At 43.6% G+C, this 14,726-nt stretch overlaps 1 protein-coding gene across 4 annotated transcripts in view; it reads left to right on the top strand.

Annotated features, from left to right (window-relative positions):
• The window catches only part of ADCY2 (adenylate cyclase 2), a 436,571-nt gene that overhangs the window by 273,528 nt on the left and 148,317 nt on the right, over positions 1-14,726 (top strand). For all 4 annotated transcript variants that reach the window (XM_048839544.2, XM_075125464.1, XM_075125465.1 and 1 more), the window contains 2 exons: positions 11,633-11,781; positions 13,230-13,341. In XM_048839544.2, the coding sequence (XP_048695501.1) occupies positions 11,633-11,781; positions 13,230-13,341 (261 nt within the window). The remainder of the gene's footprint in view (positions 1-11,632; positions 11,782-13,229; positions 13,342-14,726) is intronic.

The following is a 14,726-nucleotide window of genomic DNA, read 5'->3' as shown; positions in this document are numbered from 1 at the left end:
GCAGATAAACTTTTGAACTCTGAACTCACCAAGGATAGAGACAGAGACTTTTGGGTTGCTGGATTTTGGAGTTGTTGGACTTTTGGGTGACTTTTGGGTTGCTGGACTCAAGAACCAAAGGGAAAGGACATGGCCCAATTTCCTTGGGGTGGGTTTTTGCTCATGGTTTCTGTTAGAAATCCTGTTGGTCGTGTTTCCCCAACATAATGCCACATTGTTTCTCTCTGTTATTAAAAGGCTTTTGCTACACTCAGACTTTGTGCTTGCCAGAGGGGAAGTATTGTCTCTTAGAGGCACCTGGGGGGGTGGTATATATTTGTCCCAGGTCACTGGGTGGGGCTAGGGCCGGTTTTGCATTGTGTTATTGGAACGGAACCCCTAGATACTGAACCCGGCCCTTGTTGCTGCCAGCTCTGATGGGCAGAAGGGTTACACAGGCATATTGCAAATATCCGGGTGGCTTCCCAAACACTTCGCACTTCCAACATAATATCTGAGAACCAGGGTCAGATACTGCACCCTGGCCCATAGTTGTTGCCTCTCTGAGCACTACTGACAAACTTCTCCGTGCAGGTTCAGAAAATTCTCATACAGGCCAAGAAGACTTATTCTTCAAAATGGAAAATATTTCCTTTCCTAGACCCAGAAGAGGCACTGATACTGATGACCCTTGACTCCATGCTGCACCCGAAACAGGCAGGATGGCTTTTAACTCTTAAGGTTCACCTTGCAGCAATATCAGCCTGTCACACGCCGGTATGGTTGTACTCAATTGTCTCATATCCAAAGGTATCAAAATTCCTCTTCCATACTTATCCTCCAGTTACAGACCCACTTGGGACCTCAACATTGAACCACTGTCAGATTGCTTAATACAACATCTGACCATCAAGATTTTTTTTTCTGGTGGCTATTACCTCAGAATAGAGAGTCAGTCAGTTTCAAGCCCTGATGGCTAGACTGCCTTATATGCCCTTCCATATGGACAAGGTGGTGCTGAGACCAGACCCCAAGTTCATCCCTAACATGGCCTCAGAATTCCACTTGAACTAGTCAATTACCTTGCCAGTCTTCTTCCCAATGCCATATTTGACACCAAGAGAAAAGAAGCAGCATACTTTGGATTTATCCAGAGCTTTGCTCTATTAACTGAACAAGACCATTCCTTTCAGTCTGTCCCTCCACTTCTTTGTGGCCATAACCAGTGCATTGAAAGGTCAAACTATCTTTTCACAGAAAATCTTTAAGTGGATCACACTTTTCAACTGCTATCCCTGCCATCAGAGGGAAGGCAAGCCTCTCCCTCTGACTGTATCATTCCACCAGGGCATAGGAAGTATCTTCTACGTGCTTCAGTAATGTTCCAGTCTCTGCGATCTGCCAAGCTGCAACATAGTAATCCACTGACCTGTGTTTATGTTATGCCCTTGGTATGGCAGCAAGGTTAGATGCCAAGTTCAAGAGAACAGTAATTCAATCACTGTTTGATGACAGCCAAAATTCCTCACTCTACTGTCCAGGGAGGATGCTGCTTGTCAGTCACGTACAGTGGGATCCACACTGATACATACTGGAAGGAAAGAGAATGGTTACTTATCCTATAGTAACTGTGGTTCTTCAAGACATTGTTAGCATGGATCCCACAACCAACTCTTTATCCCTTCTTTTTAGGGACCTCGGTAACACAGGCTCTGAATTGCAAGAGAACTGGAGGGAGAGGGGAAAGTAACATGGCTACTCCACTGTTTATGCCCTCATATGGGAGCATGAGGAGGCACACGGCACATGTACGGCCCCAACAGACACTGTTGTTGTTTTTTTTTTTTAATCCAATCTCATACCCATGAGATGCATACACACCTGCAGTGGGATCCACACTGACTACAGTATCTCAAGGAGCTAGTTTCTGTAGGGTAAGTAACCGTTCTTTCTTTCTTTCTCTTTAGCACAGAAATCCCTACATTCCTCCAATATGTTGATTGCTGCATTGTAGTTTTTAATTTGAATAGGCTGACAGATGAATCGTCTTCCTCTTCCTCTTTATTCAGAATTTCCCCTGAATTTTCATTTTGGATTGTAGCGCTGAGAAATGCCTTTTCTTTCCAGTCCCCTCCAAACTCCTTAAAAACGGGTAGACTATCTTCATCTGTCACATCGTCTGCAGTTGGCATGCCATCTAATACGTAGTCAGTCAGTCTCTCAAATAGTGCATTGCAGATTTCCCATCATCATCAGAGAGAGCAGTGGCAAATTTAAAAAAAAAGTAAATGACATTTTTTGAATTGTCATGGTCTTCACTACATTCCAGTTTGCAGGCAGCTCAGTCCACAGCATCAAGCTGGGTGATATGTTTAGAAAGCATTATTGTGTTTTCAGCTGTTTCCTTTTTAACAGTCAGAGATCTCACTAAACACTGAAGAGTATGTAATTTTAAAAATGTTGAGTTTGCCAACATTCCTTATTTGCAGACAGAAGCTACAATTTACTTTCTGTTTGACAAACTGATAGCAACAGACTAGGAATGTTGCCTGTAAACAGTAAGACACAGTATGATGCCTTTGAAAGTTTCATTTTTTATTAAAAGATATTAAAAATTAACCCATTGTTTCAAATGTGATCCAGGATTACTTATTGTGTCCCCACATAATGGAATATTTAGGATATAAATGTTACATAACTTTCCCACTTAATAGCAGCTTTTCTTTCTTATCATACATGCATTCAAACAACAGCAAAGTTATCTTTTGAGGGATTTGACTAATTTGGCACTATTGGCTTTATCTGCTGCTTCTGTGGGTATGTCTACACTACGGAATAAGGTCGAATTTATAGAAGTCGGTTTTTCAGAAATCGGTTTTATATATTCGAGTGTGTGTGTCCCCACAGAAAATGCTCTAAGTGCATTAAGTGCATTAACTCAGCGGAGTGCTTCCACAGTACCGAGGCAAGCGTCGGCAAATCTAGCCATGTATCAATCAGAGGCCAGACTAACCTCCTTGTTCCAATAAGAACAATAACTTAGGTGCACCATTTCTTATTGGAACCCTCCGTGAAGTCCTGCCTGAAATACTGCTTGATGTAAAGCCACCCCCTTTGTTGATTTTAGCTCCCTGAAGCCAACCCTGTGAGCCATGTCGTCAGTCGCCCCTCCCTCCGTCAGAGCAATGGCAGACAATCGTTCCGTGCCTTTTTTCTGTGCGGACGCCATACCAAGGCAAGCATGGAGGCCGCTCAGCTCACTTTGGCAATTAGGAGCACATTAAACACCACATGCATTATCCAGCAGTGTATGCAGCACCAGAACCTGGCAAAGCGATACTGGGCGAGGAGGCGACGTCAGAGCGGTCACGTGAGTGATCAGGACATGGACACAGATTTCTCTGAAAGCATGGGCCCTGCCAATGCATGCATCATGGTGCTAATGGGGCAGGTTCATGCTGCGGAACGCCGATTCTGGGCTCGGGAAACAAGCACAGACTGGTGGGACCGCATAGTGTTGCAGGTCTGGGACGATTCCCAGTGGCTACGAAACTTTCGCATGCGTAAGGGCACTTTCATGGAACTTTGTGACTTGCTTTCCCCTGCCCTGAAGTGCATGAATACCAAGATGAGAGCAGCCCTCAGAGTTGAGAAGTGAGTGGCGATAGCCCTGTGGAAGCTTGCAACGCCAGACAGCTACCGGTCCGTTGGGAATCAATTTGGAGTGGGCAAATCTACTGTGGGGGCTGCTGTGATGCAAGTAGCCCACGCAATCAAAGATCTGCTGATATCAAGGGTAGTGACCCTGGGAAATGTGCAGGTCATAGTGGATGGCTTTGCTACAATGGGATTCCCTAACTGTGGTGGGGCCATATCCCTATCTTGGCACCGGAGCACCAAGCCGGCGAGTACATAAACCGCAAGGGGAACTTTTCAATAGTGCTGCAAGCTCTGGTGGATCACAAGGGACGTTTCACCAACATCAACGTGGGATGGCCGGGAAAGGTACATGACACTCGCATCTTCTGGAACTCTGGTCTGTTTCAAAAGCTGCAGGAAGGGACTTTATTCCCAGACCAGAAAATAACAGTTGTGGACGTTGAAATGCCTATAGTTATCCTTGGGGACCCAGCCTACCCCTTAATGCCATGGCTCATGAAGCCGTGCACAGGCAGCCTGGACAATAGTCAGGAGCTGTTCAACTACAGGCTGAGCAAGTGCAGAATGGTGGTAGAATGTGCATTTGGACGTTTAAAGGCGCGCTGGCGCAGTTTACTGACCTCAGCGAAACCAATATTCCCATTGTTATTACTGCTTGCTGTGTGCTCCACAATATCTGTGAGAGTAAGGGGGAGACGTTTATGGTGGGGTGGGAGGTTGAGGCAAATCGCCTGGCCGCTGGTTACGCGCAGCCAGACACCAGGGCAGTTAGAAGAGCACAGGAGGGTGCGGAACGCATCAGAGAAGCTTTGAAAACCAGTTTTATGACTGGCCAGGCTACGGTGTGAAAGTTCTGTTTGTTTCTCCTTGATGAAACCTCCCGCCCCTTGGTTCACTCTATTTCCCATCAAGCTAACCACCCTCCCCTCCTCCCTTTAATCATTGCTTGCAGAGGCAATAAAGTCATTGTTGCTTCACATTCATGCATTCTTTATTCATTCATCACACAAATAGGGGGATGACTACCAAGGTAGCCCAGGAGGGGTGGTGGAGGAGGGAAGGAAAATGCCACACAGCACTTTAAAAGTTTACAACTTTAAAATTTATTGAATGCCAGCCTTCTTTTTTTGGGGCAATCCTCTGTGGTGGAGTGGCTGGTTGGCCGGTGGCCCCCACACCGTGTTCTTGGGCTTCTGGGTGTGGAGGCTATGGAACTTGGGGAGGAGGGTGGTTGGTTACACAGGGGCTGTAGTGGCAGTCTGTGCTCCAGCTGCCTTTGCTGCAGCTCAGCCATATGCTGGAGCATACTGGTTTGGTCCTCCAGCAGTCTCAGCATTGAATCCTGCCTCCTCTCATCACGCTGCCGCCACATTTGAGCTTCAGCCCTGTCTTCAGCCCGCCACCTCTCCTCCCGGTCAGTTTGTGCTTTCCTGCATTCTGACATTATTTGCCTCCACGCATTCGTCTGTGCTCTGTCAGTGTGGGAGGACAGCATGAGCTCACAGAACATTTCATCATGAGCGCGTTTTTTTTCTTTCTAATCTTCACTAGCCTCTGGGAAGGAGAAGATCCTGTGATCATTGAAACACATGCAGCTGGTGGAGAAAAAAAAAGGGACAGCGGTATTTAAAAAGACACATTTTATAAAACAGTGGCTACAGTCTTTCAGTGTAAACCTTGCTGTTAACATTACATACATAGCACATGTGCTTTCGTTACAAGTTCGCATTTTGCCTCCCCCCACCGCGTGGCTACCCCCTCAACCCTCCCCCTTCCCCGTGGCTAATAGCGGGGAACATTTCTGTTCAGCCGCAGGCAAACAGCTCAGCAGGAACAGGCTCCTCTGAATGTCCCCTGAAGAAAAGCACCCTATTTCAACCAGGAAACCATGAATGATATCTCACTCTCCTGAGGATGACACAGAGAGATAAAGAACGGATGTTGTTTGAACGCCAGCAAACATACACTGCAATGCTCTGTTGTACAATGATTCCCGAGTACGTGTTACTGGCCTGGAGTGGTAAAGTGTCCTACCATGAAGGACACAATAAGGCTGCCCTCCCCAGAAACCTTTTGCAAAGGCTTTGGGAGTACATCCAGGAGAGCCGTGGATGCCAGGGCAAAGTAATCTTTTCACATGCTTGCTTTTAAACCATGTATAGTATTTTAAAAGGTACACTCACCGGAGGTCCCTTCTCCACCTGCCAGGTCCAGGAGGCAGCCTTGGGTGGGTTCGGGGGACACTGGCTCCAGGTCCAGGGTGAGAAACAGTTCCTGGCTGTCGGGAAAAGCGGTTTCTCCGCTTGCTTGCTGTGAGCTATCTACAACCTCATCATCATCTTCTTCGTCCCCAAAACCTGCTTCTGTGTTGCCTCCATCTCCATTGAAGGAGTCAAACAACACGGCTGGGGTAGTGGTGGCTGAACCCCCTAAAATGGCATGCAGCTCATCATAGAAGCGGCATGTTTGGGGCTCTGACCCGGAGCGGCCGTTCGCCCCTCTGGTTTTCTGGTAGGCTTGCCTCAGTTCCTTAAGTTTCACGCGGCACTGCTTCGGATCCCTGTTATGGCCTCTGTCCTTCATGCCCTGGGAGATCTTGACAAAGGTTTTGGCATTTCAAAAACTGGAACGGAGTTCTGATAGCACGGATTTCTCTCCCCATACAGCGATCAGATCCCGTACCTCCCGTTCAGTCCATGCTGGAGCTTTTTTGCAATTCTGGGACTCCATCATGGTCACCTCTGCTGATGACCTCTGCATGGTCACCTGCAGCTTGCCACGCTGGCCAAACAGGAAATGAGATTCAAAAGTTCACAGTTCTTTTCCTGTCTACCTGGCCCGTGCATCTGAGTTGAGAGTGCTGTCCAGAGCAGTCACAATGGAGCACTCTGGGATAGCTCCCGGAGGCCAATACCGTCGAATTGTGTCCACAGGACCCCAAATTCGACCCGGCAAGGCCAATTTAAGCGCTAATCCACTTGTCGGGGTGGAGTACGGAAATCGATTTTAAGAGCCCTTTAAGTCAAAATAAAGGGCTTCATCGTGTGGATGGGTGCAGGTTTACATCAATTTAACGCTGCTAAATTCAACCTAAAGTCCTAGTGTAGACCAGGGCTAAGTGAACTTATGGGTAAATCAGAGGGAAACAGTCTTATTTCCTTTATATTGTCTGTGTTTTCAGGATAAGAGCCAAAACAGTACAGTACTTTGAAGCAAGATTTTTCTCCTACTGTTGGTGAATAGCCTCTCATTTTCTTAACGTCTTCTGTATGTAGGTATGCCCATAGAAAAAATCATTTTATTAACCAGGTGCCCAAAAGAATGCTAGGTTCCTCAAGCACATAGAATAAGACAGTTCCATGCCTCAAAGTGCTTATATTCTAAATAGACAAAACATACAAGGTGGAGGAAAGGAATATATCAGACAAGCATTATGACTGAGAGGAATTTGGCATGCATCTTATTAATTGATGTTTTTTTCTCTTTCTTTGCTTCTCCCTCCCTCCACCACTTTATTTGATCCCTCTTGCCAGCGGTCCCTATTGCAATCAGATTACTTTCTTGCTATTCTAAAACAACGTGTGCCTTGTTCAGGATCAGTGCCTTCTTGGCATTTGACTTTTAATAACAAACCAAACAAGTCAAGTCCAGGCTTTCTCCCATGCTTGGCTACTCCTGGTATTCCTAGCTCAGGGCTGTTCAGCCCACCCCTTAGGTCATCTCTGTCTCCTACCACCTCTGAAGCCTGTTTTCTTCCCTTCACATTTGATATTGCTGGTAAATGTTGCAGAATGATGTGACTTTACCTCTTTCTCCAGGCCAGGCCATTAACCCTTATGGAAGAGTGTCAAATGTGGGTTTTGTCTACAATATCTAGGGTGACCAGACAGCAAGTGTGAAATATCGGGACAGAGGGTGGGGGGTAATAGAAGCCTATATAAGAAAAAGACCCAAAAATCGGGACTGTCCCTATAAAATCGGGATGTCTGGTCATCCTAACGATATCACACCTCCAGTGCTCTCTTGCCCCTCTTCTCCACTGTGCAGGAGAGAGTTATGATATGATGAGATTATACTATTTCCTTCTGCTCTTACCAGTCTCATGTTCATGACTGGGTTTTTTTCTGTCTCAGAAACTCAAAACTTTATCTACTCCTTTCTCAATGCCTTTTCCTTCTCTTTTCTCTACCTTATGCCTGTTTCTGTATCTCTTGAGGCCTTTTCCATTATATGGTTCAGGTGGAGCCTTGCCACAAGAGCAAGTGACACAAAATACACCTGCAATAGATTAGAGTGTCACCATGTGACCAGAATCATGCTATATACATGGGTGCTCTTTTCAAGGGAATTTAAAACAAACATTGTTTTATTCTATATCAAATTTGTCTGTTGCATAAGTATATTTCCATCTTTACCTCAGATTGCTTGCACTGGGTTCCTTTCCATATAGTTTCATTCTTCAAAAACATCTAAATAAACCATGTTTTAAAAAATATCCGAAGCAATGTAGGGAAGCTAGCAAACGAGCCTGCAATAATTGGAATCTTTGCTTAGAAATGTCTAGCAAAAAGTAGGACACGAGCATATCATCACCTCATCTAATATTACCAGTAGTTCACTAGTAATATAGTGCTGGTAATTAATTGTTTCTGACCTGTACCTTAAGTCACAGCATATGCAGCCACTAGCTGTTTTGAAAATAGAAGGCAGTAAGTGTAAGCTCACATCGTGTACTTAGTGCCCTTTTGCTTTTATGGACATTCTCTGTGGTTGTCAAAATATCTCAGCCAAGAAAATGAAGACATTTTCCAATTCTGCAGTATTAAAAGTGAAACTATTGACATTTTGGGGATGTACTTGCAAATTTCTGCCTTTAACACCACTTTATCTTTCATCCAGAGAAATACAACAGCATTCACATTTTAATGAAAACCTTTTACATATATATTCTCATGCATGTTCTAGACCACCTGCTTGTTAGAAAGTGTCAGACTTGGGGCCTACGGGGACAAGCATATCTCTGAATAAAACATGCAAGTATTAAGTAAAACAAGCAACAGATATACCTTTGCTTATGACATTTTCCTCATGACACTGCCCGCTATGCATCTAATATGTAGCAGTATGTACATCAAAACTAACAGCAACAAAAGAATATGATAAAAATTACAGACCTCAAAAGAAAAACTGATTTATTCCAAAACCAAAGTGATCAGTTTGGGTGCAAATTAATATAGAACCTGAGTCTGCATCCATTGAAATTAGTGGAAGTTTTCTGTTGACGTCAGTGGGTGCAGAGTTAGTCTCATGGTGATTCAATTTCATGAGCACTTGCCATCACAGTTGTCTACTCTGAGTAGAAAGGCAAACTATGTGAAGGTTTTTCTGTTTCATCAATGCATGTCTGCTACTGTGAACCATTATATTGTCACACAAAGATGATCACAGAGAAGTACCTTTTTAAAGAAGAAATCATGATTAAAGTAAAGAGTTGCAGATGTGCTGGAGGTATCCATATTTTCTGGTGTTGGTATTTAGCACCCTGAATCCTGGTCAGGGCTGTCTCCCCTCCCCCTTCCACCTTTTATTCCACCTCTTGCCAAGCCAGTCCCAGTCTACCCCCCTCCCAATTCTTAGTCTGATCTCAGTTTGCCCCCATTTCCCTCTCTTGCTCCCAATCCAAGACTCCGTGCCCAGCCAGTCCCAGCATCCCCCCCACAACAACTCCCCATACCAGTTTCTCTCCTCTACAATGCCTGAGTACCATGAGGGGGAGCACTGAGAGCACAGGAGAGATAGTATCCCTGTTTTCAGTTCCAGTGCCCAGACCTGGACCTGTCCTAGCCCGCAGGAGCACAGCACTGCAATTGCTACTCCTGGGGGAATTCTGAGCCACTGTGCACGTGCATAATTAATGAGCTGTGCATATTTTTAATTTTTTGCACAGAAAAAAGCTTCTGCTGGAACGTTGTTGAAGTTCTGTCTTTTGCCCACCAGAGGGTGATATGGCAATAGAACAGAGCAACAGCTCCCAGCCAGCTAGGGAAAAGAAAGAGCCTGCTTTCTTCACAGTGCCTGTTTTGGTCAGGTCAGGAGACAGGGGCTATGGGAAGACAGACAGTGTGGGGCTGCTGGGGGGTCAGACAGGGGCTCATAAGGGCTAGTGAGGGAGGATAGACTGGGACAGGGGCTGAATGGGAGTGGAGCTGCAGGGCCACAGAGGAGAGGGAGGTGCAGGGCCACATTGGGACGGGGGATGACTGAGTGGGGGCACAGAGACACATGGAAACGGGGAGGGGGTGCAAGGACACATGGGGATGGTGGGAGTGCATTTCTGAGTGGAGGTGGAGGGACACCTGTGGACAGGGAGTGCAGGGACACATAGGGAAAGGGAAGATGTGCCTGACTGAATGGGAGATGCTAGGGGCCAGCCAGGGTCTGCAAGTGGGAAGCTTCCTAACAATCCCTTCCCAACACCCCCCACCGCCCACCAAAAAAACCCTGTTCCATAACTTTCCCAACCATATCTAATAACCCACCAAGTTCACATCAAGGCTCCTTCCCAGCAATTACTTCCCCCTCCCTCAGCTCCTTCATTACCCCTAACTCCCCCAAGCCTTTGCACGGCTTCTGAGGCATGTGGGAAATATGATTCTGTGTTGTAATTTAAAGGAATTATTACTCAGATTTCTGTATTAATATGCCTAGGTAAGGAATCTATTTGTCAAAAAACATTTCCTGAATCTTTTTTGTTATCTGTATTGTTACAGACATACTTGCTGACAGGTATTTTGAAATAAGCGACCAAAAATAATTGAAACTGCTGTGATTATATTGTGTTATTTTGACAAATAAAATATGCAGAATTTTGCAGAATTTGAAAATACTGTGCTCAGAATTTTTAATTTTTTGTTGCAGAATTTTTAACTTTTTGGCACAGAATTCCCTCAGGAGTAAATTGCATTGAAAATCCTGCTCAGCCCCAGGCTCCAGCATGCTCAGTTTGGAGGGAATCTTCAGAAAATTTAGCTGCAAAGCCCTAGCTAGTCTCTACTGAGTATGTGTGAATTGCGATTTTTCAAAGGCTTATCATTTGGCCTAATTTGAGACGGATTTTCATGGAGACCACAAAAGTCACATCTCTGATAATGTAAGCCGCCTACTTGCCAAATTTCATGTCCCTAGTTTGTTTGTTTTTTTAACAGGGACAAAACAATGTATTTTTCTCTAAACTTGTTCTTGGAAACAGCCAAACCATTTTGGCTGAAATCAGTCTCCCCTCCCACTTTGCCCCTCCCCTCCCCCAATAAACCTGACGTAGACAACTGTCATGCAAAATTTCAGCCCAAATGGTTAATGTTTTGACAAAATTATAAGCAATTGAAAACAGGGTCTTATAATGAGAAGTGTTCGGCAACAGCATTGCATTTGACTAAAGTCCTCTTTGCTAAATTTTCATTCCAAAGCTGTTTCCTTTTTCTTTTAGTTTTTTCAGTCTATTTATCCTATGGCTGTTATCTCTGGATATCCTATAATCCATCTAGATATTGAATAAATCACTGGAAGTGTAATGCTCCTCACATTTGGTTAATAATTATTCTGATTTACCCTAAGTCTGTAATAATTTTGATATTATTTCGATATGTGTGTGTGTTCATCAGGTATTTCAAGTGGCTAATAACCTTTGTAGCCCATCCTAAAGGGAGGGGAGGGATAGCTCAGTGGTTTGAGCATTGGCCTGCTAAACCCAGAGTTGTGAGGTCAATCCTTGAGGGGGCCATTTAGGGATCTGGGGAAAAACTGGGGATTGGTCCTGCTTTGAGCAGGGGGATTTCAACCCTAATATTCTATGATTCTAAACAAGCATACACACATCACATAGTTATTCAAAGCTTATTTGCAATAGTGAACATGTAACAGTTTTTCTTTATCACACTGTTCCAATTTTTTATATAAAAATACTGGACTTTTTAAAAAAATTTTTTTAATCCAGGAACGTCTTCTACTTTCTTTACTGCCTGCTCACATTGCCATGGAAATGAAAGCTGAGATTATTCAGAGGTTACAAGGCCCCAAAGCAGGCCAGCTGGAAAATACGAACAACTTTCACAATTTATATGTCAAGAGGCACACCAATGTGAGGTATTGTACTTTACTACTACCATCTATCAACTAGGTCAGCAAAGCATTTTCAGGGGGGTGGGGTAAAGTGTGGAGGGAAGGTTGTTTTACCATGCTTTTTAACCACTTTAAGTTCTGGTACAAAAATATTGTATATTAATTTGACCAAACTCTTAACAACAGATTCCTTGTTTCAGTCAGGCATAGCTATTTTTGGAGTCAACTCAGAGAACTTCATAGAAGTCATCCTCTGATTTATATTAGAATGGGCTTTCCTCATTGATCCTGATGTCTTTGTAAAGTTTCCTATTCTGTAGTCTTTCAAGTTGAAGGGCCAAATTCTGTGTGAAGTTACTCTGAATTTCCAGTTATGTCAGTTAGAACAGAATTCAATTAAGGCTTTTAGCTGAGTAGAAATAGAAATGGCTTTAACATAGACTGAATGCTTGAGGACATATTTGCAGATTCTGCTGCAAAATCTGATGATTTATCAAACTCGGCATTTTTAGAATTTAGAAGAAAAAAGTTGTCTCATAAACCTTGTGTCAAATTAAAGGGACTGTACTATGGTCCCCATTTCTGGAGATAGAAAACAATAGCGCGAATAATTGGGTGAATAAAAGAAATCAGGTCACTTATTTAGGTACCTGAACGTGAATTTTGGAGCCAGACTCTGGGCTTCTATTTGTGAAAATTTTAATTTATATGACATTTTCGTCCTCTTAGCAATTTGCTGAAGGGGTTAGATAAGATTAATGTCTGTTTATTTAATCCTTGATTGCTCATAAGAAATAGGTCATAAACACTTGATACATATCTAAAACGTATGCATTCAATAAGCATGAAATCAATTGGACTTATAGAGTAATTGGTTTCTATCAAAATTACTCTAAAATATCATTTCTCTTTAACCATCCTGTAGGTCCTCAGTTTTTAAGAGCTAATACAAAAGTCATAACTCAAAAGGAGGAAGGGCTGAGTTAACCGTGTCAAAATTCAAATCTCTGAGTTAACATAAACCTACCCAGCTAACTTCAGTGAAAATGACCCTTTTTGTTCATTATAATAGTTTTACAGATTATATAATGAGAAACCTGAAATATATTTGAAATTAAAGTTTTAATAACAGTTATTTCCAAACCTGCTGCTGGAAAGATCTGGATCCTCTAATTAGACACAACAAAGTGTGCCCATGAAAGGAGCATAGTATGAGCTAAGGAATAATTCTGTGAAGAATGTGTGATTATGTCTCAGTGCAATGGCATGTCATTACCTTATCACACAAAGTTGAAAAAAGATTTTTAAGGAGCTGTGAATATATGGCTGTGAGCAGCACCTTGATTCATGCATATGGGCCTGATTCTGCAATGTCCTGAGCACTTATTTTTGGATTTTGCTTAGGGGTAAATACTTCTTTATTCTAAAGCTAGGGAAACTGATAACCAAGTGTGTTTTCCTTTCCTTTGTAGTATTCTGTATGCTGATATTGTAGGATTCACTCGGCTGGCTAGTGACTGTTCACCTGGAGAACTGGTACACATGCTTAACGAGCTCTTTGGCAAGTTTGATCAAATTGCAAAGGTAATTATCTGCTACGGCTTTTCTCATTTCTGCTACAGCTGTTTATTATTACTGTGCAATGCTGTCCTCATGGGAACTCTACACTCTTTCCTCTTGGCAAGGGCACAGTCTTCTGGGCAGCAATCCTCAGGCTTTAAGCAGGAGAGTGTACTGAAACCAGGTGGAGATTCTCCAGGAGGCTAAACCTGGTTCTAGTATGTAGACTATTCAGTGCTTCAACTTAGGGAGTTCAGGGGCTAGTGTCCTCTGAAACTTTACAGAGAAATCCAATGTAGCCCTCTTATACTAATGAGAACAATGTTTCTTCGAGTGATTTTGTATTGCACTTCAGTTTGTGCATGTGCTCCTGGCACTGGTCAGTTTTAATTTAGCAGTGTCCATGTGGTTTGCATATGCGTCCCCGTTTTCCTTATGCTTTGCAACGAGGAAATAAAGGAGGCTGCTGGATCACCGCTATCTTAGTTCCTCATTACCTTTCATGGATTAGAATGCAGCTTCAGTCTTCGTGCTGACTTCTACTTCATAAAGAGTTTATAAGTATTGATTGCATTTATAGTTTCTTAGTTAGTTTTTAGTATAGTTAGTTAGGAATTAGTTTAACAGGGGTCCGGTTCCTTCCTGCTATAGTATCTGCAGGTTGTTCCCAAGTAGAACTAAGCAGCCTAGGGAGTTTCGGCTCCAAAAGTTCCTCATGGAGTTGGGAATGAAGGTGGGTGTAACCTCTGACTGAGGAGAACCACCTCTAAATTAGCCTGAAGAAGGTAGGGATGGCCCCTTCTTCTTCTCCTGTGCTGCTCTAAGATCTCTGTGGCCTCCATTCCCACCTCTGACTATGAGAGACTGGAGAGCAAAGATAGGGCAGAAATGGAGAAGGGAGATATGAGTGATCCCATAAGGACAAGAGGGAAGGTTCCCCATCCAACCCCTCTAAAAAGAGACAGAAGTTGTTTTAATTGGAACTTTGAGAGCTGCACCCCAACTGTCCCTCTGAAGCTGCACAAATCCTATTTTTTCCCCTCCCTTTAAAGGCTTACTTTCCAACTACCTATCTTCCTAGACAGAAATTATGCCCAACAGATGGGTACAAGAGGTCATCTTCTCAGGTATACCATCCAGTTCTTTTCTCTCTACAGCCCCCTCCTCCTCCTCCCTTCTCTTTTGGGGACCCCTCTAATGAGAGCATTCTTCTGCAGGAGCCAGACTTGATCCTTGAGCTGAGGGCAATAGAACTAATATCTGCTACACAAAGGAGTTCTATTTGAGGTAATTTCTCATCCATGTGAAGACATGGTGTCATAAATATAAAGGGAAGGGTAAACCCCTTTAAAATCCCTCCTGTCCAGAGGAAAAATCCTCTCACCTGTAAAGGGTTAAGAAGCTAAAGG

Source organism: Caretta caretta, chromosome 2 (genome assembly GCF_965140235.1).
Source record: "Caretta caretta isolate rCarCar2 chromosome 2, rCarCar1.hap1, whole genome shotgun sequence".
Classification (NCBI taxonomy): domain Eukaryota; kingdom Metazoa; phylum Chordata; order Testudines; family Cheloniidae; genus Caretta; species Caretta caretta.
This window is presented reverse-complemented; position numbering and strand designations above follow the sequence as displayed.